This window comes from Grammomys surdaster, unplaced genomic scaffold, assembly GCF_004785775.1.
Source record: "Grammomys surdaster isolate TR1022 unplaced genomic scaffold, NIH_TR_1.0 126115, whole genome shotgun sequence".
Taxonomy (NCBI): domain Eukaryota; kingdom Metazoa; phylum Chordata; class Mammalia; order Rodentia; family Muridae; genus Grammomys; species Grammomys surdaster.
Genome location: NW_021620923.1, coordinates 1915168 through 1940856, shown reverse-complemented (window position 1 = coordinate 1940856; position 25689 = coordinate 1915168). Strand labels below are relative to the sequence as shown.

At 36.0% G+C, this 25689-nt stretch overlaps 1 protein-coding gene across 1 annotated transcript in view; it reads left to right on the top strand.

The window, feature by feature from the left end:
* The window catches only part of Robo1 (roundabout guidance receptor 1), a 373399-nt gene that overhangs the window by 272359 nt on the left and 75351 nt on the right, over positions 1-25689 (top strand). The window contains exons 7-9 of the mRNA XM_028756251.1: positions 15023-15147; positions 17085-17256; positions 25034-25239. Of these exons, the coding sequence (XP_028612084.1) occupies positions 15023-15147; positions 17085-17256; positions 25034-25239 (503 nt within the window). The remainder of the gene's footprint in view (positions 1-15022; positions 15148-17084; positions 17257-25033; positions 25240-25689) is intronic.

Sequence of the window (25689 nt, the reverse complement as noted above, 5' to 3'; positions counted from 1 at the left end):
TGTCTTATGTAATTCTTCAAGGATAATTCTTGTTGGCTCTTTATTCAATCTTTGATACTTAGTCCTTACTGGGTATTAAGTACACTGTTTTGAGAGCTTTATTCTTTGCCTCTGCAGAGAACGACATACATGGGAAATTAATTGCACCATCTTTTGGATCACTGTACTTGTACTGAAAGCTGGCTAAATAAGTTAGTACATTTTTTGAGCCTCATATTGCCCATCAGTGAAATGGGGGTGCAGTGTTTCTCTCAAAGGACATTTGGAGAGTGGAAGCAGTCAGTGAACATGAAATATTCAACAGGTTGTGGCAAGTATAAATATAACAGTGACGTGTCTTAAATACAACAGTCATTACTTCCTCCATCTTTGGCACCATCGGCAGCTTATCAGTAGTTGTGTGAAAGATAAAGCGAGTCATATGTACAACTCCAAAATCATTCTTACATAGTCATGTAAACAGGATACGCCCCCTCAATAAAAATTAAACGTCAAACTTGAGGCTCAAATAATCAACTTGTTTTGATGAGACACATTTATGAATATCATAGTTCTTTTTTACCTGTTGTATAATGATTGGCCTTCCTGGTGGGCTCAATGCTGCTGACTTTCTAGAGAGAACAAACAATGTTGAAGTCTTTCATTTTCATTCCAAAAATTTAATCTATTTATAATGCAAGTACAACTAAGTGAGCTGAGAATAAAGAGGTATTCTTAATAGCTACAGGATTCCAAAGAATCACTGTCTGGGCTGGATGTATTCAGACAATTATTCTTGCCAACATTATGTAATAGTACACTGTAACTACTTATACTGTAATAGGTGTAATATGTAGTGACAAATTTAAGTACAGGGGGATGTATCTTTGTTATATGCAAACATGACACCATTTTATAAGGAATTTCAATGCCGTTAGATTTTTTATGTCCACAGGGCTCATGAAACCAATGCCATAATATATTGACAGATCACTGCTTGGATGAATAATCCTTGGCAATGACTGACATATAATGTAGCCTTAAAATTTGGATCAAGAGGTATATTCCATTAGAGGAGATCAGCATCCCTAAACTTAATCATTTCCTAATATCAAAGCCATTTTGACAATAAGATAATATGGGTTTTTATATCATGTCATGTGTACATGTGGGTCTTTGAGATTGCTTAATGGTTATTTCAGAATTCAGGATTACAGTGAAAAGTTAGGTCGATGAATCAGTCAGTACATAAGAGGCCATATATACTGTAGAATTTACAGACAGAAGTAAGTTACAAACTTTAAAACTTTCTTTCAAAAAACAAACTCTGGGAAAAGGAAGACCTAATTGATAAATGTGAGGTTTGCATCATAGAGTTTACTGAATGGAGCATTGGCAACACGGAAGATCTTTGTGTAGGGGTCACATGTTTGTTTAGGAGCTCATATAATTTCTAGGTATAAAAAGTTATGAGGAAAAAAACCCTAAAAGCCAAACCTTCAGTTCGGGGTTTCCTTACTTTGATGTAGACTGCATCTCAATCATTTGTTGGACCAGTTCCCTTAAGTTGCTGATTTCACAAAGGCCAGCAGCATAATAGTGCATTGTATCTAACCATTAATGTGATTATTTGAGCTGAAGCCAAAACTAACAGTGTCGAGGGGCCTTTTGTAGGTTCAAGTTAGGTTCATTAGAATCCAGGATCCTGGTTAAGAGCAGTGAGTCTATCAACATATTATGATTCCTGCAAAGCTTTACCTGTTGACTGAATGAATTTTGATAAATGTGGAACATGTTTGCTAGACTGTAACAAGACAAAATCAACTGCTTTAGGAGATCATGGTTTTTAGAAACATATTGCAACAATCCACAGAAGTCCAGGAAAATTAGCTTGCTACAATAAGCATTGTGTTAAGAGGTCAGAGGATACACACACACACACACACACACACACACACACACACACATCACCACCACCACCACCTCAACAAAAGCAACATCCCCAGCATGTATTGCTACTCTTAAAGAGGATGAAATCAGGAACCTTATCCTAAATACCACCTGTGTGTTTGTTATGCATTCACCTAACAATAATAATAATTCTTAATTATTTTGTATTTAAAGGTAATGTTTTTTTTTAATGAAACAACAATCTAGCTTGAGTGAAGGAAAGATGTTTGTATTATAAAATAGGAAACGCTCAAAAAGCAACATGTAACAGCACCTTGCAGAAAATCTATATTGCCAATGAGTCCTTAGTGAGGAAGCTAGAAGGAAAATACCATCTTCAGAGGTTTAAGGAGTCTTGGTACAATTGAACAAGAGAAAGGTTTATGAGACTAACTCCCTCTCCTCACTGTTCTGCCCCAGTGGTGTAAATACGATGCTTAACACCGCTTCTGCTGTTTTTTTTTATTTACCTACCCACCTCTTTTTTATCTATTTTTCTAACACTTATTTCATGAGATTGAGACCCAGCAGCCCTTTAGATCATAAACCTGTTTGCTCTTTAACTTATTTCTTCCATGAGGAGAACTTCTTGGACCTTAAAGAAAATAGCTGTTCTACCCTAATGATGGCTGAAAGTCTAACATTCTCTTAAGTTTCTTTAATTCTCCAGCAAAGGTGTGGAATGGATGTCCATCATTTAAATGAGAATGATGTAAGACTTGAAAACTAATCCAAAAAAGAAGCTTTCTCCAGTGGCCTTCATGCTGCTAATTTGACACACTCTTAATGTATGTGCCCTCAAATATTTGAAGAAATAAGTAGAACAGTCAGAAGGAAGAAATAATGCATGCATGAGATGGTCCTGTGACAAGTTATCAGTCAGCCTTGCGAATAGCACATCCTGGGCCTTCCTTCCATTGTGTTCTGAGTCTCACATGGGATACGCCCATCTTCATAAGCATGGAGAAGGTATTCTACAGCCCCAACTGGATGGATATTTAACTGAGTGACTTTCTAGTAACCAACATTCTCAAGTAGTGTTGTCACCATAGAAATATATAATGGGTCATGTGGATCTATAAAATGTGCATAATTGAGTCTGAGAATGAAATTGGCAGAAATAAATTACCTTTTCTCTCTAGTCATTGGCAGCGAACCCATACTCAAATGTTAGATTTCTTGCAATCTCATAGAATTTTAAGACTTGGAGTCATTTAGTGAGGTTGTGTATTATTGGGTCAATTTTAGTTCTCCAATTCAGATATGTGTAGTGAATTTTATCCAGAATATTTTAGACATAAAGTGATTTACATTACTCACTGTGTAATAGAATATTCACAAAGAGAATAATTGTTGAGTGTACTAAGGACATTATTCCTTACAAGGATCCTTGAATAAAATAAATATACTAAATAATCAAATTTTTTATTTTTTTTAATCTATACATATATGCTAACTTTTTATTATTTATTTGCTATGTTTTCAGCTATTTTGTCAGATATACACAGTACTAATTAAGGGTAAGGAATATTCACTATTTCGGGGTCTAAAGAGACCTTTCAGCACATTCCAAACAAGTCATTGTTAAAAGAGTTCCATATGACTTCCTGGTGTCTAGTGTCCTTTCATTTGTACTCCAGCAACTTCAAGCTGTGAAGGAATTTTAAACTTTTCATTTTTTTAAAGGCATTCTGTATACATTTTAAATGAACACTTCAAGATACTTTACCTAAACTTTACAAAAAAGGAGGAGGTTAATATGGCATGTGCACATCCATTTGGTTTTTTTTGAACTTCTTATGACTCGATAGCCAGTGAGCCAGCACAAACACACCTGCAAAATTCGCTAAAACGACTTTAAGACAAAGTGACGCTGAGTAATAGCTTTGTAACAGATTTATAAGGGCAAGGAAATCCATAAATGGTTATTAAAGTTAGCTTAGGGACATTCATTTTGTGTGGTCGATGCTATTGCTGGAGACTTTGGAGCACTGCACAATTAAACCTGATAGATGGGCCGATTTACAAAGATGTTTTAGAAAGTCAACCCTGTGGATGGTAGAGCAGTTATTTCAAACAGTACCTTTTAAGCCATTAGTGAATAGATGAGATCTGCCTTTTCACTCTTACAGATGAAGTTACTGCCTAATGTTGGTTTGCGTTCTATTCCTAGGGAATAAATGTTTAAGTAATGCAATTCTGTGCTGGGTTTCGGGAAACTGAATGGTAGCCGTGGGTGCACACTTTAAAATCATTGACTTTGGAACTAGCATAAAAATTATGGAACTGAGGCCTGATATTCTTTTATGTTAAATTGCAGACTTGGGTGATAAAGATTTGATCTTTTGAGTGCATACCTTAGAGGTGCTTGTTTTCAATGCTCTATCCTATCCCATTTTAAAAATGAAATTGACTCTTTTGACATTTTATTTGGAATAAAGTTTCATATAGTATATATAGTATAAGTCAACATATTCTCCCAATACTTATAAGTAGGGGAGAAACCAGAAATCCAATCCTTCTCTTACCTGAGGAGTAAACTTTACCTAGTGACTGAGTCTTCAACATCCTCCCCTGGCACAAATGGAATATTGAACTCTTTCTGAAAGCTCCCGAGAAGGTTTCCATTGTACGACCAGAACACATATCTTATACTGATGGTTCTTTATTATTAAACAACGGGCCAGACACCTACACAGTTTTCACGATCACAGACCTGATTTTTTGTGGAGATTATCTCCATCCAAAGTGATTTTGCTCTCAGTTGTTTAAGGTTATCATTAGCCATCCTGTTCCAGGTCGTCCAGGAAGTATGCCGCTTCAAGACAGGCATCACCCTTCATTCTACAAACACTTTTCTCAGCACTTTACATATGCTACCAAAAGTGCTGAAACTCATCAAGGGTAAACAGATAACCCAAAAGCTGACGGTGGCAATCCACACTCGTGAAACCCCAGAGTATGAAAAGCGGCTTCATACGTTCACAGGGAAAGCGTTTTCCCCTGAATTTTAGAGGCATTGCAATTTATTCATCTTTAACAGGTATTTGTAATGTGGGAAACGTTTGCTGTTTGATAAACTCTAAAGGCAAACAGAATTGTTAAATGCTTAGTTTCTGTAAGGTGCACAGCCTAGTTTGGGTGGCAGAGGCAGTAATTGCACAAATGTGTAGCATTAAACTAGGATGTGTGCTGTAAGTGCAAGTGAGAAAAACGTAGCACTCCTAGGAGGTGAAAATCAGATTTACAGGTACTGTCTGGGGTGCTTCTTAGATCTCAAGCTAAGATCCCAAGAGTGGTAGGAATTAAGGGAGCAGGGAAATAATACAGCAGTTCTGTTGTATGGGGTAAGATGCAGTGTGGTGTACATCAGATCCAAAAGGTCAGGCCAACAGGCAAGTGAAGTAAGAAGACGCCCAAATGTCACACAGCTGAGGCACACTAAGCATGTAGCTCTCAATTTTAAGAGACTTAAGACCATACTGAAGGATTTTTAATGCCGAAAAATACTAATGGATGTGTCTTGTTTATGTTGGTTTGTTTTAATCAATATGGCTTTATTGGAGATTAGATTAGGAAAAAAAGTAAGATATTTATCAGGTGAACAGTTTGGTAGTTGGGTGTAGTATCAATTAGGCCCTATGGGGGAATCTAACTGACATTCACTAAAGGTATGTAAACTGCCTTCACAATATATATATTTATGTGTGTAGACTGTTTCAACTCTCAGCCTAGGTCAGAGAGGCCTCATTTAGCAATGAGTTAGAGTCAAAGGGATTCCTAACTCATTTAGGGATTATAGTACTACAAATAAGGGACTTTTGAGTGCTTAGCTATAAATGGAATATTTATATTGCACACTTCCAGGCCCAGAGGACATCGTGAGAAAGGAGATAGAAATATTGGAAGTGCCAGGAGATGGGGAAGAGAACTATACAAAGGTGGCTTTTGTATATGACATGAACAAATAATGCAAATAATGACCAGAAGCAAGAATGATCAACTGTGCAAGATATACAGGGGGTAGAGTGGGGTATCTGATTGAGAAGAAAGATATCATTGGGGGGCATATAATTGAGAAGAGACTGTAAGAACCAGGATCTGGGGAGGTGCACTATAATTGTTTACTGTGGATGATGTGGCCATTGCAGTTAGGAATCCATAGCAGGAATGATCATGTGTATGAGACTTATTGTAGGAAGCCGCGGCTTGTGCTGGCAGAATCCGCCATTGCAAGATGGCGCTGGCATCCGGCGCTCTTCCTAGTAAACAAGTAAACTGCGCATGTGCTATGGTAAAAGCACGCCAAAGTCATAGCCCATCCCAGGGTGTTTTGGTGGGCGACGAGTAAGCAGCCAATCAGAGGTGAGCACACCGCTCCAAGGGTATATAAACAGTGCTTTTTCCGGGCCTGGGGTCTTCCACCATTTTCATTTTGGAATAAACGTTTTGCTGCGGAAGGATCCTGATGTGTGTCTGCATGCGTTCTTGCTGGTGAGACGATTACACGCGCGTCACAACTTATGATGACGGAGGGTAGGCGACCTCATTGAGAAGAAAAATATTCGGGGGGGGGAATGTGTAATTGAGAAGAAGAGCATTAAGAAGGGTGGGAGGAGATAGTAGAAAGTAATGAAAGGGAAACATGATTATCGTGTATTGCATGTGAATGAAAAACTGCTCAAAATTATTTTAATTCTCTTTAAATAGTAGTAGGTAAATTGATGGAATCAGGAATACTGAGAAGCAAAATCGGTAAAGGAGTCTTTATGTTCAAGGAGGAGGAATAGAAAGATCTAGGCTTCCAGCTTCAAAACCATGACATCAGGGTATTTACTTTGAACTATGGTCCTGAGAACTTGTGTTTTATGGCACACAGGTTGTCGTGGGTGACATGGCAGATGCATTTGAATCATGGATTCTTTAATGCACAGATACACAATGGCCAGCATTTAAACGATTGCTCTAAAGGAAAGTGGGTAATTTTTGAAAGAAGAGAAGAATACAAGCTTTTAGCCATTGCCTAAGACCTGTCAGACATTGCTTAAGGTCAGGGTGCATGGTTTGTTAGACCATCTTCACATAAGATTTAAATTAAACAAAGCACTGACAGCAAGGTTTCTCAGTCCTGTCTGGCACTACTGGCATCTCACGACCTATCATTCCTTGTTGTGATGGCTGTCCTGGATGCTGTGGTGGAATCATCAGCATCTGTGGATTCTATTCACTGCAGACTAGGAGCTCTGCCTCATCTCCTCTCTCCCACTTCAGTCCTGACAACCAAAATTGCCTCCAAAGCCATTGTTCTACAGAGTGACATGAGGTATTTGATCAGAGGCAAAAAGTTCACAGTGTTTTATGTATCCATTAAGTACATTCTAAAATATCCCCTTTATTCTCTCTATTTTTATGTCTGCAAAGTTAAAAGACATAATGACAGGCTTTTATGTTAAACTCAAACCTTTCCCCCCAAAAGAAATAATACCATGTATTAAAGTACCTGAAGGGCTTCTGATTGTTAGTGATATTATCATTCATGTGTATTTATGTCTGAAAGTCTCACACACCAGTGAATGGGCTTTCTTGGTTCAAATGAAGATAGCTTCATTACTTGAAAACCAGTCTTCTACTGTGTGGACGAAAATATGCTTCTTCCTTAAAGCTCTGTGACTTTCCAACCCATTCATTTTCTTCCACAATGAGATTTAAAAGAAAAAAAATCTCATCTGTCGGACTTGTTAACTGAGCACTACTCTTCACTGTAGAAGAGTATGAAAATAAATCTCAAAAATTTAAGGATCTATTAGAAATTAGCTGCTCATAATAAAAACAGTCCTATTAATTAGAAGAATTTGGAGTAGATGATTTCCTTTGTAGCCACATGAAGAAAGCTGCTGTTCTGTTTACACATAACATGGGCTTTTCAGGATGGAAGCTTGCTTTCATATAAAGCCTTGTAATGAAGTATACCAGGAGTTTCAAATACATGAATCATTCCAAACTACTATGGCAGTCTTCTTCATTCTCATCTCTCTGCCCCTTTGGTGCTAGAGACAGAAACTATGATAACTGTATATTTTATGGTTAACAGAGATATACCCAATCATATTAGTCCTCAAGTAAAGGGATATTAATGTAAAATACAAAATCTAGTCATAGTTCAATGCATAAATAGTTTACCTTTAATTTTTCTGCTATCTCTTAAATTTAAAATTAAGAACTATTTATGCAAAGTTCGTCATTAATTAAAAATGATATTACTAGGGCAGAATATTTGTATTTTCCAATTGCTGCTGGAATCCAGGACCTCATACATCGTATACACACAGACTGCCACCGAGCTACATCTTTAAACACTGTAAAGAATATTTTTGAAGACCTTTTAAAGCAGACTTGTGGGGATATAATCTATGGAGAAACCGCTGGGTAGGGTGGTCTATCCAGATGTTCCACTTTGGGCCTCTGAATAGCCACTTAAAAATCACAGCATAGCAAGTGCTGTAAGTAAGATTCAAAGTCTATTGCTTTGCTGTCTGCAATGCTATGTTGAAACTGCTATTGCAAGTAGAAACAAAGTACATTTTAAGACCCTTAGTTCACTGCCCCTTACTTGCTAATTACTGCTTCCCTATGCTTTACTTGAGTTGTTCATGCTATGATCCAAATGATGGTGTCCTTTGCCAGGCAGACGCTTTTTGGTTTTATAGTGTCTTCTTCATTGATTGTTTATCTTACTGCCTATTGTTCTGTTCCAAAAGCTTTTTGCTGTACCAATGACTTCAGAAGTGTTGTCCATGTTCTCTTCTATCAAGTTCAGTGTATCTAGTTTTGTGTTCAAGACTTTGAACTCTTTTGAGTTGAGTTTTGGTTTGGTTGGTTGGTTGGTTGGTTTTATTTTTTTTATGTGGGGTGCTAAGTATGGATCTCTTTTTAATTTTCTACATACATTGGACTAACGTTATTTCTTGAAGATGCTGTCTTTTTTTTTTCAAGGCATTTCTGGCTTCCTTATTGAAAAGCAGTTGTCCATGGGTATATGGATTCAACTCTGGTCTTCAGTTTGATCGATTATTTTGTTTTTGTGTCATTAAAATGCTGTTGCTACCAAGAAGGAGGCAGAGATAGAGAGGTGTTCTGAACCTTCAGATTCAGAACCTTTAGGAGGCATTAAGAAGAGTTAGGTGAGAGTGAACCCTCCTGTATGTGGTGAACTTCACTGGATAATGAATGGCAGGTTCCAAGTCACTCTGATGTCTGAAGATTTCTTTTGACATACTATATTAATAAAGAGAATCAATGACCCTTTTATAGACAGATCTATGTTCTGTGAGTAAAAAAAGAAAAATTGTTTGACTTGACCCTCAATGGAAATGTAGAGAAAGAAGAAATGTATGAAGAAGTTAAAGAAATTTGTATAACTGATATTTTTAGAAGAAAATGAAAGAATGATTTCCTTAAAAAGAACTAGTAGAAGAATATGTAGGATTTGCCACATTTGTTTGTTTGTTCACTTACTTATTTGTTGACACAGGAACAAATAGAAGATGTTATGAACTCTGAATGGGTTTTTATGAAGGTATTTGGAATCATTTCCTGATGATCATGATTGTTAAAAGCTTAAGTGTTCTATCGTTCAGAAAGATTTCTCAAGGATTTCTGATACTTTTAATTTTTATAACTATAGATATTCTTAGATAACATTTCCTTAGTAGACTATAAGAATTATCATGTCATTGGTACAATATGCAAAACCTTTAGCCTGAAGTTCTGGTGTGTGATTCATTCGGGTCCTGTGGATTGTTGATAAAACTATAAGGAAGAAAGGACACTTTAAATCTTATAGGAGCAGCTTCCAGTAACTGTATTGCTTTTATTACATTTTTGAGATATAATTTTAAAATATGTGAAATATTTAAGAACATACAGGAATCATTTGTCTAGTCTCCTAGCTTAACTTTATTAGTCTGGTGAGATCAAGTTTGTTTTCAAAGGTTAATCTTTGAGACAGTTCTACAACTCCTGTTGTTTCAAAGAAAGTTTGATAGACACTTTCTCAGATTCCTTTTTTTGTAGCTCCTGGGTATCTTCCTGCCATTTAAGCCAATCTCTTTAAGATATTAAGAAATTTTAAAATGACCGTTCCACCTGCTTTGATTCTACAATTTTCAGACTCTTCTAAAATAATGCGTATTTTCTCACTAAAATCAAAAATAAAATTTTACACCTGTCAAATATTTGACTCCATTTAAAATATTGCAATATACAGGAGAACCTTTTTCTGTCTTGTGACTGAATCCTCTCAAAGACGCAGTTCTTGACTTGGATGTAAACTACAGGAACATACATCAAGTCAAATGAATTTCGCTTTGGGAACTTTTTATTTGAATGAAATGTATTATAGGTTCGTACTGTGGTATATGAAGATCTCGTTTTGATAGCCATGACCTTTACTTCTGGCATAAAGAAACAGAGTAATTGCTTTTATAAAAAATGTTTAAATGTTTATTTAAATAAACATTACTATATTAACATCATGTTTCAACATGAAAATGAATAATGTGACTGTCGTGACTGTGAAATTTTAAATATTTTGTGGTTTTCCTGCTTTCATATTTTCTTCATATATATATTCAATTAAAATATGCACACATATAGCTCAGTATTGAAATCTTCCATCTAAACTCATGGACTAGTATGATCTACCTGGTGCTCATCAGAAAGGCAGATTCTCAGACCCCGCCCTGATCTTTAGTGTCATTATCCATCTGTATAGGGCTCATCTGTACATAGGGTTGAGAACAAGGAACGTGAGTTGAGTAGAATACCATTGCCAATATGAAACATATAAAAATCAACCTATCAGTGGGTCAACATGGGATTTCACATTCTTTATCTTAAAATTTTTATATGTTTTATTTTTCTGTAATGTTTGCAGCTAATATTTATACTACTTTTGAAATCCATTCCATAAAAAGGACCTGTTACCTGATAGCAAAGCATAAAATTCTTGAAAGAGACTTTGTAATATTATTACTTCAGCCCATTTACCTCTACCATTTTTTCATAGTATCAATTTCAAAGACTCATTTCTATTTTCCTAAGTTATTCATGACTGTGCTCAAAGTGCTAACAAATAATCATCCATGGAGAGTGTGCTTAGTGTATCTAAATATGAATGTTTCTTTAGTTGATGTGAAAGCAGAACCACGGTTAAGTCAAATCTTACTACTTTGTCTGTTTCATTTTGTTTGGTCATTTCCTTATTTTTATTTATTCCATGTTTTCTTTTTTTTTTGTTTTAGTTGGGTCTGGTAAGTTGACATTTTCTTGGCCATCTCCTAATCACCACCGTGTCACTGTGACTGGAACTTCTCTTCCCCTTCCCATCCATACCCTTCCATGTCCTTCAACCAATCAGCCTCCATGTTTCACTTGTCCTTGGCCACAAAGACAGACTGCACAGAATAAATCTGCAGGAAGTATGGGTAACTGTGACAAAGAGTTAAAGGTAATGGGTTTGCTAACTTTCTGTCTTATTAAGTCATGTGTGATCTGAGCCCTTCAGTTGTTTCCTTCCTGAAGTATGGGATAAGTCATACGATTGTATCTTGATAAATGAAAGGCAGGTTCATTTAATGCCTCTATAGCGTTAAACAAACAAAAACACACGCCAGGATAACAGTTCAATGTTCTTTGTTTCAGGTGCATTGTTTTGCAGTTATAATTCAGTAGTCCTTAAAGTTCAGTTTCTGACTTACCTTGTGCTTGGAGCTTCTTACTGCTCATTTTTATTTTATTTTATTTTTTGGTATAAGGTTTATTTTGTTTCATATACAAACTAACCAAATGGAATATATAAAATTTACTTTTTTTTTAATGAAGAGCCATCAAGGTCCTTTGCCCTTAGTTTGTAAGATCCATTCATTCAGTGGTGTTGACAGAAAGCCACGTTGAGAGAAATTGTGATGCCAAAGGAGAGGCCAGTGCAGCATTTTCACCTTAAACCTCTCTCACTGTTGTTTAAGGATACATGGTCATTATTATTTCATAGTCACACATGTAGGATGGGCTTTTAAATAATGGAGTATGCTAGGTGCTGATCCTACTGCGCTATTATTGAGAGGAAAGAAAAATCAAAATGAAAACAATAGAGATTGATTACATTATTTATGATAGTACATCAGTTATTCAATAATTATTAAAATGGTGTTTTAATAGGATCTTGTTAAAGAATATTATATAGTTTGCATGGTAGAATTATTGGTAGTTTTTTCTTCTTTGCCCAGTTTTTCCATATTCACAGTACCTACTATATTACTATATTCATTCCACCATTATGTCCTTTGTACACAGCTAACTTAAATATTTTAAAATTCAAAAACCGTTATATAGTCATAGAACATCAAGTCTGTGTATGTGGTGAATTCCTTCAGTATAAATAGTTATATATTAATTAATAGAAATTTTTTGGCCCCTTTACCCTTAGAGATAAAACTATATCTGATATCTGACATACATAGAAAAAGGATTTTTTTCCTTGAGTTTATTTTTTAAAGCATGACATTACTGGCTTCAAACTCTTAGATACAATCAGTTCTCTTTGTAGATCTTCTGGGTAGCTGGTACTATAGGCTTATGCCACTGCACTAGTCTGAGGAGGATTTTTAAATTTTGTTTCTAAGAAGTCTCTTGTGGCTGATGTCACTGTTGATATTGGCTAGAAACTGTGCCTACAGAATATACTAAATCATTTCCAAGCAAATGTCCTGTGTGGAAGGATTGCTTCAGGATAAATGTAGTTAGCAGAAGGGTTTGTATTCCTTTTTCCCAAGTAAGTCTTTGAGGTTTGAGGAGAGCTGGCATTTTATAAAAGAAACAGTTTCTGGCACAGATTCCTAGGCGAGCTCCTGAGATTTGGGATGGAGACCACCCCAAGGCTTTGCTTGACTGAGTGGTTTGAACATTTATATTTTTCTACTTGGATCCCCTTCGTATTGGAAAGTCATCTGCTCCCACGCATCTAATTAATCATTTGGCTTTCCTTCATTGAAAGAAACCAAACTCTAGTCTAGATTTCGTTTATTATCCAGTCAGCTCTGAGTTTCTAAGTCTGATTCTACATCAGTTATTCTAACCCTTACCTAAGGAGGAAACTTCTACTGTTTGACTTGGTACCGGAGGGTACATCCCCAGGCAACCAGGAACACACCTATTATTATACCTGGGTAATGACAGTGTTAGCTAAATTCATGAGTAAACCACTCCATCAGAATCACAGGTTTTCTACCAAAAAAAATTATAAGGTGGAACTTTAGTTTGACCAAATTGAACTCCAACTGTGTCTCCCGGCTTTGTATTTTATCTTCTGTAAGTTAAAGAACATTTGAAAACATTTGACATTATTTTGCAAGTATCCTATAATTTTCTAGTCAACTGTTAGTTTTTCTACTAACCTTCAATCAAAAAAGAGAAAGTACATTTATCTAGAAGAGATCTAATTACTTTCTTCAGTTTTTATTACAATATTAACTGTGAACAAATGACATTATATTTTGTTTTTTAAAGAATGTTTATATTGATATATTTATGATTTTATACATATGTATAGTATGATGCATCTATTAAATAGGTTTTAATATACTTTTATGATATACTTTTGTAATTATCACATATATAGTATTATATATTATATATATCAGATACAATTGACCTGAAAATATAACAAAAAAGAAAATTATCTTTCTAAATATTTCTTTGAAAAGCCGAATCATTCTCCTTGGTTCACAAATAAATAAGCAACCAAATATATAAGAAAATAAAGTCATAAATGTAGGATTGGTTTTAGCTGGGAAGAGGAGGGAGGTCACCAAGAATGGAAAGGGAATCAGAGAGAGAAATGAGTAATGGAAGCACACAGCCTCAGATGTGTCATACACATGTATGAAAGTGTGAGAATAAACCCCGTTATTAAGTCTAATTCATATATGCTAATTAGAAAGCTTCAAAAAAGAAAGGAACCTTACTCTTGTGAGCAGTGTGGCGACATTCTTAGACATCATCTGAACGTGAGTTTCAATTCGGATTTCTTTTACGGAGTGACCTTAAGTGACTGATGTAAGCAACTGAAAATACTTTAAGGGAACAAAGGCCACGAGGGGACAGGCCATGAAGAGTGGGTTAGAGGCTCCAGCCCTGTGTAAGCGGTTAGAAGCACTGAGACAGGAGAGAATGGTTAGCTTTATCCGACAGCCGATAAGAAGTGGATTGGAAAGTCTACACATTAAATGAAAGGACAAACCCAGTACATATTGTTTGACTTTTTTTTCCTGTGCAATGCCCAGCCCTAACGCAGGCTCCAACTCCCCACCCAGGCATGCTCTGCCAGCATACCTACCTTTCAGCTTCCATTGCCCTCAACATAACTGATGCAATTTTCTGACACACTATTGACTGGTGCATGAAGTGGCCATTCACGTCTGTCTAAATCAAACAGTTTGGACAAAGCTGGCAGTATTTATAATGTCAGGATGAGCAGATGTTCTGAATTTGCCCTCATTTCCATATATATTCTGTTTGAAGATGCCCTTGCCCATGTAAATGAAGGGGGCATGTGACTCTACTAGTGCTTTAAATCCATTTCTATTCGAATAATTGGACTGAAGATTTTAAATGGCTGTAATTTGCATGGTAGCATTTCAGGCGCTTTTGAGGTAAATTAAAGTAATTTCAGCCCCTGCCCGTATCAGGAGATCTCGCATGAGCGTGATTAGACATCATCCACCTTGAAGCAGCTCTCAGTGAGAAAAGATAATATTTATTCATACAATAATTTTCGGGTGTGATTTGAATGGAAAGGGTCAGCTCGTAGCTCAAGAATCCTTCTAACTGTGAGGATTAATTCCAGGTCTAGGTTAAGTAATAAAGCTCTGCACAATACAACTCTATTTCATTCTATAAATATGCACTTAGCAATTTTACTTTAAATGAAGGGTGGGAGGTGGTCGCTTATTACAGTGTGTTGTAGAAAAATGAAGGCAGGACCATGTAGGGACTGTGGTACCATGATCTGATTCAGTGTGTTTTGTTTCTTTAGAGCCACCACATTTTGTTGTCAAGCCTCGTGACCAGGTGGTCGCCTTGGGACGCACTGTGACTTTTCAGTGTGAAGCAACTGGAAATCCTCAACCAGCTATCTTTTGGAGGAGAGAGGGGAGTCAGGTATCATTATTTTCTAGCTATTTATTTATTTATTTATTTATTTATTTACTTAAAGGAAATACAGTTACTGGTTATCTGCAAAGAAAAATTCAAGGATCATGAATTTATAGACTGATCACATTAGCAAGAAATGAGTCAGTCAAAAACTCCAGAAATGTTTAGAGGGAAGAGAAAGGGGTTCCCGTTTGAATTCTCAGAGCTATCTCCCATGCCTTATTTTAATACATAGAGTGGTGTGTATATGCCACTGTTTTGTCATATGAATGTTCCTTTTATTTTGAAACTGTCCACACTAAATAAAGCCTAGTCTATCCTCTCTATGTAACTCAGTTCCCACTCCCATTATGCGGCTATCTAGAATCTCACACGAGCAGATTAAAGAATATTTGAAATGAAACAGAGATAAGGATTATTCCATGTGAGTGCTCCAGAAGCTCAGGAACGTATATATCTTCCAAAGCTCCAAATGATGTAAAATTCCCTTTAGAGTCAATACCGTGTCCCCTAGAGTTCAATACTTTCTAATATTTAAAACCATCATGTGCACTTACCTGGTAGATCATGTTTTTTAAACATTTTGAAATCTAGAATATTAATTCCTGTCTTGTCAGGCTTCAGCATAATATGTAAAGCAACTGCAGAGGTTGAAATCATTTCTTATCTCTGTGATTTTTTTTTCCTTCTTCAATAAGGTGAAATACTTTTCTTGTAAAAATTAATTTCATTCATTTTCAGTATGGTCATTCCTTGGTCAATCTTATTGTTGCTTGATCCAGTGTTGGCAATTCTACAGTACTGCTTTTAAGGTTTTTGTAAAGAGCAATCACATAGCTTACTGACTGAACTCCATGATCTTTCAAGGGCAGTGCCACCAACTTTATTTAATTTTTTTATTTTACTCTGGTTGACACACATCAGTTTGACTATAGCATGTAGGCTATCATTTGAATTCTAATATCTTAGTGGGTTCTAAGATAATCCATTTGGCCATACAAAATTAAGTTTGCTGAGAACAAGTTAAAGACAAGAATTAATAGAGTAAGAAGAATTAAGATTGGGTTATGCAGGAATATCTTTATAGCATAAATTGTAATCCACAAGACGTCCTTTTTAGTAGTGTGACACTTCAACTGAATTAATTTCCGAAGTTTTTAATTACTTTGGTTCAACAGTGCAAATCATTTTGCATAAAAAGAGTCATTAAAACTTGTTCCACTGAGTATTACCTAACCCTTTACAAAATTATTCTGCTAAATAGCACTAAAACTTTAAAAGTAAAGCAATATCCTCGGTTAGGAAAAGATCAGTATGCTTGGTTTTCTGAAAAACAACATGTGAAGTACAAACTTCTAAGGAATGACATCTTTCTGTTCAGTTCTACATGAACTTGAAAACCCCGATAACATGCATTCTTATCTTCTAACACGAGAACATGATATACCACTGCTAAGTGATGTGTAAGTGGTCCAGAACAGTAGTGATCGACCACAGGAAGAAATGCTCATTATGGGGCCAAAATGGCATCCTCGAGTGTAGTTTATCAGAATTAATTTAAATTTTCAATTTGTTTATGTATTATACTATTAACCATCCATATGCAAAGCAAGATTTTTGTTGTAGTTTGCATAAATATATTTTAGTCTATCAAAATTTAGTCTTCTTGTATATCCAATATTATTCCCCAACTGATGTTTACGAAAATGCATGTAAGTATTGAGAATTTTAACATTTTTCATATAATTCCATCTAGCTTTGTATTATTAAACCCTTTATATTTAATAATATGCATTTATACATGTGCACATCAATATAAATGGTTTGTGGGGGAAGAATATTTAGTATATAAATATTTACAAATGTACACATTAACTTTGCCACACTATTTGGACTTAGTGGTTAACCTGTTTCTATTCTTTCCTCCCCATTTCCGGTTTTAGAATCTGCTTTTCTCATACCAGCCTCCACAGTCCTCTAGCCGGTTTTCAGTTTCACAGACAGGGGACCTCACTGTTACGAACGTCCAGCGGTCTGATGTCGGTTACTACATCTGTCAGACTTTAAATGTTGCTGGAAGTATCATCACAAAGGCGTATTTGGAAGTTACTGATGGTAAAGTAAAACATTTTTTTTTTCAAAATAATCCAGATTGTTTTAGGGTCTGAAAGAGCCTTGTGGTTGTTTGATAAAATAAAGTCATGGGCAGACTCTCATTTGGGACAGAACCCAGTATTTCTGTTTCCTCTAAATGAAGAAGAATAAGAATTGATCATGAATTCAAAAGCTGACAGATAACAATATGATAGGATTCATTCTATTTATGAACTCCCTAAACATGGTAAGCTATTGCCAAATATATTATAAAGACATGGTAATTGAGAAAAATTTCCAACCTACCAAATACAGGTAGCGATCTTCTGAAAAGATAGAAGAAAATATAAAATTGCCTATAAATATATTTACACATGTGCACATATATATGTATGTTTGTGGTACAAGATTTTAGTTTATGAAATATATATACATATATATTTCATCAAAGAAAATGTCTATAAATACATGGACTAGATATTTATAAATATATGTGCATGTATTTACCATACATGCTAACATACTGATACATACATTAAATATATTTTAGATATATAAAATATATTTACATGTATATAATATGTGTGTAGTATACATACTGATGCAGTATATTTGTGTTTGTTTCTGAGTATGTGTGTGTATAGTCAAGAAAGCATGACTGTAAACAACTTTGAAATTACAATGGCGTGCTTTTTGTTTTCAATATTGAGTTTATTTAAAAACTTAAAATTATTTTACATTTTTTTAATTCCAAGCATCAGATTAACAGTCCTAAAAATCAAGCTTCATTGTCTTTCAAGGAAAAGGATGGTACCAGAATAAAGCGATGCCAGCTATTGCTTCTTTCTAGTTGACTGTGTTGTTTGTGTATCTTTTGTGTGTGCGATGCAGGTGAAGGCCACAGGAAACTTTAGGTACCTTCCATTTGTTATTGAGATAGATTCTTTCATTGCCTGGGAACTGGTCAGAATGACTAGGCTGGCTTTCTAGGGAGCTCCCAACATCCTTCTGTCTCCGCCTCCTCAGTTCTAGGATTAAAATGCATTCAAAGTAGTTGTTCCATCTTTTTTCTAGAATAGACGCTACTTTCAATGTTTAACTACATTGCCATTTTATTTAACTTCAGATGGGCATAGATAACTGGCCGATGCATAGTCTCTCTTCTGTTCAACAGGTCTGCTTACTTTCTTTCATATTTGATTATTGTAGCTTAGAGTGTTAAACTCTTCAACTTGGAATTGCTTATTTTAGTTTTGCTAAACTGGCAAAAAAAAAAGTCACATAAGAATTTATACCCTACTAAGGGCTGGAATCATGGATGGAATCATTGTCTGCTCTTCCAGAGGTCCTGAGTTCAATCCCCAGCAACCACATGGTGGCTCACAACCATCTAGTGATGAGAACTGATGCCCTCTTCTGGCATTCAGCGATACATGCAGATGGAGCACTCATGCATAAAATGAATAAATGAATCTTTTTTTAAAAAGACTACATAGTCTACTCAAAGTTGTAAGGTTTTTTATTTTGATTCTATATAATCTGAAGTTATCCACTCGGAAATTATGTATATTCCACATATATCTCAATTTATTCAGCTTTTTCTTTAATATTTCTTAGTAATATCATTGTTTTCAGAATATAAATTTGCATATACTTTCTATTTCTACTTGATTTTTTGATGTGTCTATGTGTGAATTTAAATTTGTCATTATTGAGTGGTTTGAAGAAAGTTCTTATTTATGCAGTTAAATTTGTGTGTATTAACTTTTCATCAAGCAACTTTGATAAATTCCTTCATTTTCATAATGTTTTTATGTAAATTATTCTGAAATTTTTATATATAAAATCTAATTGAAAATAAAAGGTCTTACTTCATACAGAGAATATATATAAACAATATAATAGACATGTTTTATTTATAAATGAAAAATATATATTATATACCCCTTATCTTCCTTTCTTATCTTTCTTGTGTAATGAGTAGATTTGTAACTGTGGACATATTATTCTATATTCTACCTTTGAAGAAAAACATTCAGTTTTCCAAGTTGAGTTGGATTTTTGTAGCTAACACTGAATCTGGCGGCTTTCTCTGGGATGTTTCTTTTTAGAAGAGTAGCCTGGAGGCCTCAGGATGTTTAGTGTCCTTCCGTGTCCTGTACAGGGCACACTTGACACTCTGAAGACTCCATTCTGAATACCATACTGCTTGTGTGCTTCTCTATGCCATACCGCTTCTGTGTCTTCCCCTGTTGCACATTTATACTATCTTGAATTTCACTTTCTACAGGGAGCTTGCCCTAACACACCAAATATGAGTCCTGTGCCCCCATCCCTGCCATTCTGTACACAGATTGTTTCCACAATTCCATATGCTTCATCCTATATCTTGTGTTCCTCTCTTATTCATTGCAATCCAAGTTTCATAAAATTTGAGCCATTTTCTGTTTAATCAAGTCAATGTTTGTCTGGTATCCACCTCAGATTTAATGTGATCGATGCTTAGTAGATATTGTTGAGTATCAGGGAAAAAAAAACAAAAACAACAAAAAACAAAACAAAACAAAAACCCAGAAACAGCTAACTCCTAGGGAGAATTCAAAACCAGGATCGTCTGTGTCAAAAAATTTCATTATCTTATCATTGCCTATGACACATCCTATACATTATCCTGAAAATGTGTTTGTGGTACATGCTGTGCATTATAGCGTTAGATCATAATCATGAGGGCCACCTAATAGAAAGTAGAGTTCTAAAAATTGCTCAGACACTTATAATTGCAACTTCATATGGCCATCTATTAGATAAACAAAACTGCTGAACTTTTTCCAAATATCTCTAGTCTCATAATCTAAAGCAAAGATTTGTAGGCCATGGAAATGGCTCACTCCATAAACTGCTGCATAAGCCTGTGAGTCTGAGTTTGGATCTCCAAAAGCCCCATAAAATGTCCATCAGGACAGAGATCTGTAAGCTCAGAACTAGGCAAGCCAATTTCCAGTCTTGCCAATGAGGAAGTTCCAGTTTCACAAGAGACCCTTCCTGGAAAAAAAAATGTGAAAAACAATAGCAGAAGATACCCAAAGTAGAGCTCTGGTCTGCACAGTACAAACGCACCAAAACACACACACACACACACACATACACACACACACACACACTCACACTCACATACACACACACAAGGACTTCTTCATGGCTATGGCCATAATCATAGAGAATCCTGGCAATGTCAATATTTTTATACTACCAAGTCTGTTGGCCTGTTGGCTTGTAGACAGAGTATGTTCTCAATATTATTTGATTTATCTTCTTGACCTTCTGTATTATTGGCAAACACAATAAAGGGAAAGGCAGACTAAAGCATAAGTCAGGAGGGAAGTAGCAGCTGTCTGTGGTATGATGCCCATACTGAGGTTCAGCCTTACTGACATTGCCTAAAGAGTGTCTACATTTATATCTGCTGACTACTAGATTACGAGAAAAATAAAGCTTATTAAACAACAACAATATTTAAAACCACTTGTATTCATCTCTGACAAGTCTGACATGAAGTAGAAAGAGACTGTCCTCCATTTCCTTTTTTATTCAGACAAGCCATTTGACTTTAAAGTTTCAGTCCCTGATTGCTAAAAGGGGTGGTGCCACAAAAATATTTATAATATTGTATACCCAAAATCTTCTATTTTCAACAGACAGCTTTTTAAAGCAGCTGAAAATAGATGACAACTGAAATATTTACTTTGATGTTTGTTGATGTACACATGTACATTCTTCATACGTGAATCACTCGGTAACTCTGGTTTTTACTGAAAACCCATATATTACGTTGCATCTCATTAAACATTTCCATTTCTTGCACTCTCTGTCCTATTGTCTGATATTTCTTTTGCATAATTCCAATGTAAGGTGTTAGACACTGATTTGAAATTTGTCTCACAATCTGTAAATTTAGACTTTACCTATCACTGGGCCATATTTGTTGATATAAACTAAAGCATTTCATTAGATTTTATTACCCATTGATGAATACACTGTGGTTTTGTTTTCTGTGCATAGAAATGTGAAGGTGCTTTAATGAAATCCTATATTTCCAGCTCTGATGTACATATTAGCTTTTGTATAGCACATGTGAATATCTGGCCTTTTGCAGTTCCCTAGGCACACTCATGACCACTATTTCATCTCCATATCCACTGAGTACTCCTGAGCTGGTTTGAACAAGTATCGCTGCCCTAATTTTATTGATTTTAAAATGTGGCAAATTGGGAGAGATGGCTCAGTGGATAAAGCATCCCTGCAAATGTGAGGACCAGCATTTAGAACCTCAGAACCCATGTAAAAGCCCTCTGCAATCCCAGCACTTAAGAGGCAGTAACATGGGATCCCTGGAGGAGCTTGGTACCTAGACTAGCCTGTATTGTGATGCTCCTGACTTAGAAAGACACTTTGACCCAATAAATAAAACAGAAAGCAATGAAGGAAGGGGCCAGACTTAACCTTTGTTTGGTCTCACATGCATGTACATGCTCATTCATGGTGACAAGGACACCCGCCACACATATACACAAGCAAACAACACACACACACACAAAATGAGAATTGAGGAATATAAAGAACTAACCAAAAGACACATGGCAGATGATGGAAGTGTCTTTTTATTGCTTTGTTTTTGTTACCTACCCAGTAGAAATGGAGCAGACATAACTAACAGCAAGAGAACCAACCCATCAGTAAACTTGGTTATGGTAGAATTGGGGAGGTACGCCTGATCCCTTATAAAGCAACTCTGGGCAATCAGATCTAAGTTATAATAGACCCCTGACATTTGATGGCTTATAAATATAGCAAGACTACCAAATGTCACCCATCTTAGCATTAGACATAATGATAATCAGTTGGAGTGAAGCCCTCTGTTACTAATTCAATTAATGTCTAGAAATATGCATTCACACTGATAATCAGTGGAACACAGGTGGTCTTATAAATGCCCAGTAGATTTACCAGGAAGGATCTACAATTCGATTTTGGCAAGCCTCCACATATAATATGGAGAGAATGTTTAGAAGCTGGAGTAAAGGAATTGTTGGCTTCCTTTTCCTTTCAGGGCGATATCTAAAACACTTCTGCCAAGCTTAAAAATTCAGCCTTCTCATTTCCTCATTCTACTGGCAAACTTCACACCAGTAAAGATGGCGAGGAAGGGAACTGGAAGCGTGGGGTGCAAACACATAGCTGCTGATTTCACTTAATTGCTTTCTTTTTATGGGAATGCATAAAACTAATAATTATTGCATGATAAACGAGGAACAAATTGAAGTGTGACTCCAGCTTGTGAAAATCTTTGGTGCATAAAACTTTGAACATGACACATCCAGATTCGCAAATTACTGCATCCAAAATTTAGTTCCTTTGGCAGCCAGACTCCTTCAATCAGACAACTTGTTAGAATCCTCTCTCATATATTTGCATCTTTTTCTTTTTTAAACTTTGAGATCCAGAATTTTAAAGCTTAATAATTGAAAACAATTTCCTGAAATTAAACAAACAACTTGAATTCATTTTAAAGAAATTTAAGTATGCTAAGTATTCTAAGCTGTCTCAATCAGGAGATTGGAACGTTTTTCTAATTTTGTTCTTCTTCTTCTATATTTGTGTTAGAGTCTCACTAAGATAGGGACTTTAATTCATAACAGTTTTCAGGTGTTTTACATTGTATAATAATTTTATTTAATTAAAATAAAATTTTCTTCTTTGGTCCTTTTTCAATAGTTAGTATTAAAAACAGCCTTGCTATGTGGTGGTGCCTTTAATCCTAGCACTTGGGAGGCAAAGATAGATGGATCTCCAGGTTTGAGGCCAGCCTGGTCAACACAGTGAGTGCCAAGATATCCAGGGCAACACAGAGAAACCATATCTTGATTGATTGATAGATAGACAGATAGATAGATAGATAGATAGATAGATAGATAGATAGATAGATAGATAGATAGATAAGATAGGTGGGTGGGTGGGTCAGTGGATGGGTAGATAGATAAATAGATAGGTAGATAGATAGATAGATAGATAGATAGATAGATAGATAGATAGATAACAGGACAACACTGAGAAACCCTGTCTTGAACGATAAATAGATCATCAATAGATAAGGTTAGATTATATATAGAATATGGATAGGTAGAACGATAGATAGATAGATAGATAGATAGATAGATAGATAGATAGATAGGCATAGATAAAATTAAAACAGTGAGGGTTTTCTGTGTTATATGTCTCTGTGTGTGCATGTGCTTTTTGTGCTTTTTCTTTTACACTAACATTTATTTTGTTCTGCCGTGGCTCATCTTTTTTAATTGCCTGTTTTATAAATCAAAAAAGAAGAAAAACATGGAGTTGTATGGATGGGGAGGTGCGGTGCATCTAGGACGAGAAGAAGGGTAAATTATAAACTAAATATATTGTATGGGGAAAAGTATATTTTCAAATAAAAGAAAACAAACAGTATTGACTGAATGCATTTGCCATGTGTGTTTATTCTAAGCATGTGTGCCAAGCCTGGATATCAACCTTACTTACCTCTCTGGATTAGCCACCAGCAATACGATATTGAGTAACTTTCCACTGACTCTGAATCCATTATTGTTTGGTGATGATATTTTTTAACTTGTGTATATATTTCAATACAAAAAATATTCCAACGTCCTAGACATTGCTCAGGGGATAAAGGGCTTGCCTCCCAAGTGTGGAGAATGCTGTTTGTGTGCCTACAACCAATGTAAAAGCTGAGTGGATGAGGTGTTGAGCCCATAATCCAAGCATTCAGGAGATCGGAGGGGATTTCCTGCAAAGCTGGCTGTCTAGAGTGGCCAAACCTAAAATCTATGCTTCAGGAAGTGGCTGCTTCATAAATAAAGCAGAAAACAGTATTAAGGCACCCAACATCAACCTCTGGATTCTGTACTCACATGCACGGCCATGCGTGCACGTTCACCCACGTGCGTGCGTTCTCACACACATCCCACACATATGTGGATACATATGCACAAAAATACAAATATCCTACACTTACATACACACACACACACACACACACACACCATTCCAAAAGAAGAAGAGAAAGAAAGGAAGGAACAAGGGAGGGAAGGAAAGGAAGGAAGGAAGGAAGGAAGGAAGGAAGGAAGGAAGGAAGGAAGGAAGGAAGGAAGGAAGGAAGGTAAGTAACAGACAATTCTGAGATACAAAGTCAGCAAACTCAATTCTATTTGTTTATAAATGTAAGTCCAATGCCCCTTTTAAAATTCAAAATTGTCAAACATTCTGCATGGCAGCTTCATTTTGGGGTGATAGTGGTTGTTGTTAGTGGCAAAACAATTATGAAATCAAGTTGACCTCGGTTCACTCATTAAAATCTGTCTCATACATTTCTATGGGATAAATATGTTAAACGGTTTCGTTTCTTGTGCTTCTTTATGTTTACAGTATTCCGTTCTTATCATTATAAGCCTTCTTCACCTGCCAGAGCCCTTATTCAATTTCTGAACATTTAGATCAGTCCCTAGATAATGCAGCATGCTCAGACCTAGTTGGTCATTTGAAAGGCGTACATTGTATCTCATTTTAATATTCCTAATCAGTGCATCATGTAAATGCATTCTGAATAATGCATGTCTCCACTTTAATTACTTGTTTAATTATCTTTGGTTTTTTTTTTCAAAGCCTACAGCAATAGCTGTTGCTCAGATGATTAGAAAATTGCTTCCAGTTGCAGAAATCTATTTCCTGTTGTTTCTTTTGGCAGTGATTGCAGACCGGCCTCCCCCAGTCATCCGACAAGGTCCTGTGAATCAGACTGTAGCAGTGGATGGTACTTTAATCCTCAGCTGTGTGGCTACAGGCAGTCCAGTGCCCACAATTCTGTGGAGGAAGGATGGAGTCCTTGTTTCAACCCAAGATTCTCGGATCAAACAGCTGGAGAGTGGCATGCTCCAGATCCGCTACGCTAAGGTAACTCGAAAACACACCATGGACTTCCTGCTTGGTTCCACTTTAATTTTCTAGGTACCAACTAGCATTGAAATACCGTCATCGTCACCTAGATGAAATGCTAAATAAAAACAATAATACATTTTAATGGGATGCATTGTTTGTTGAGACATGCCACTGTGCCTGCTTAGGGTGATTTGAGTCATAACTTAGCTTATGGCAAGTAATTTAAGGTCCTATGGAGAGGGAAGAAAATTCGTTGGACGACATGATGAGGAAAGTGGTTGGGGACCTGAGAGAGTGTGTTTTGTGTGTGTGTGCATGTGTGATCACTCGTGTGTGTGTGTGTGTGTGTATGTGTGTGTGGTGTCTGTGTGTCTGTGTGCATGTATGTGTGTCTGTGTATATGTATATGTCTGTGTGTGTATGTATGGTGTCTGTGTGTCTGTGTGCATGTATGTGTGTCTGTGT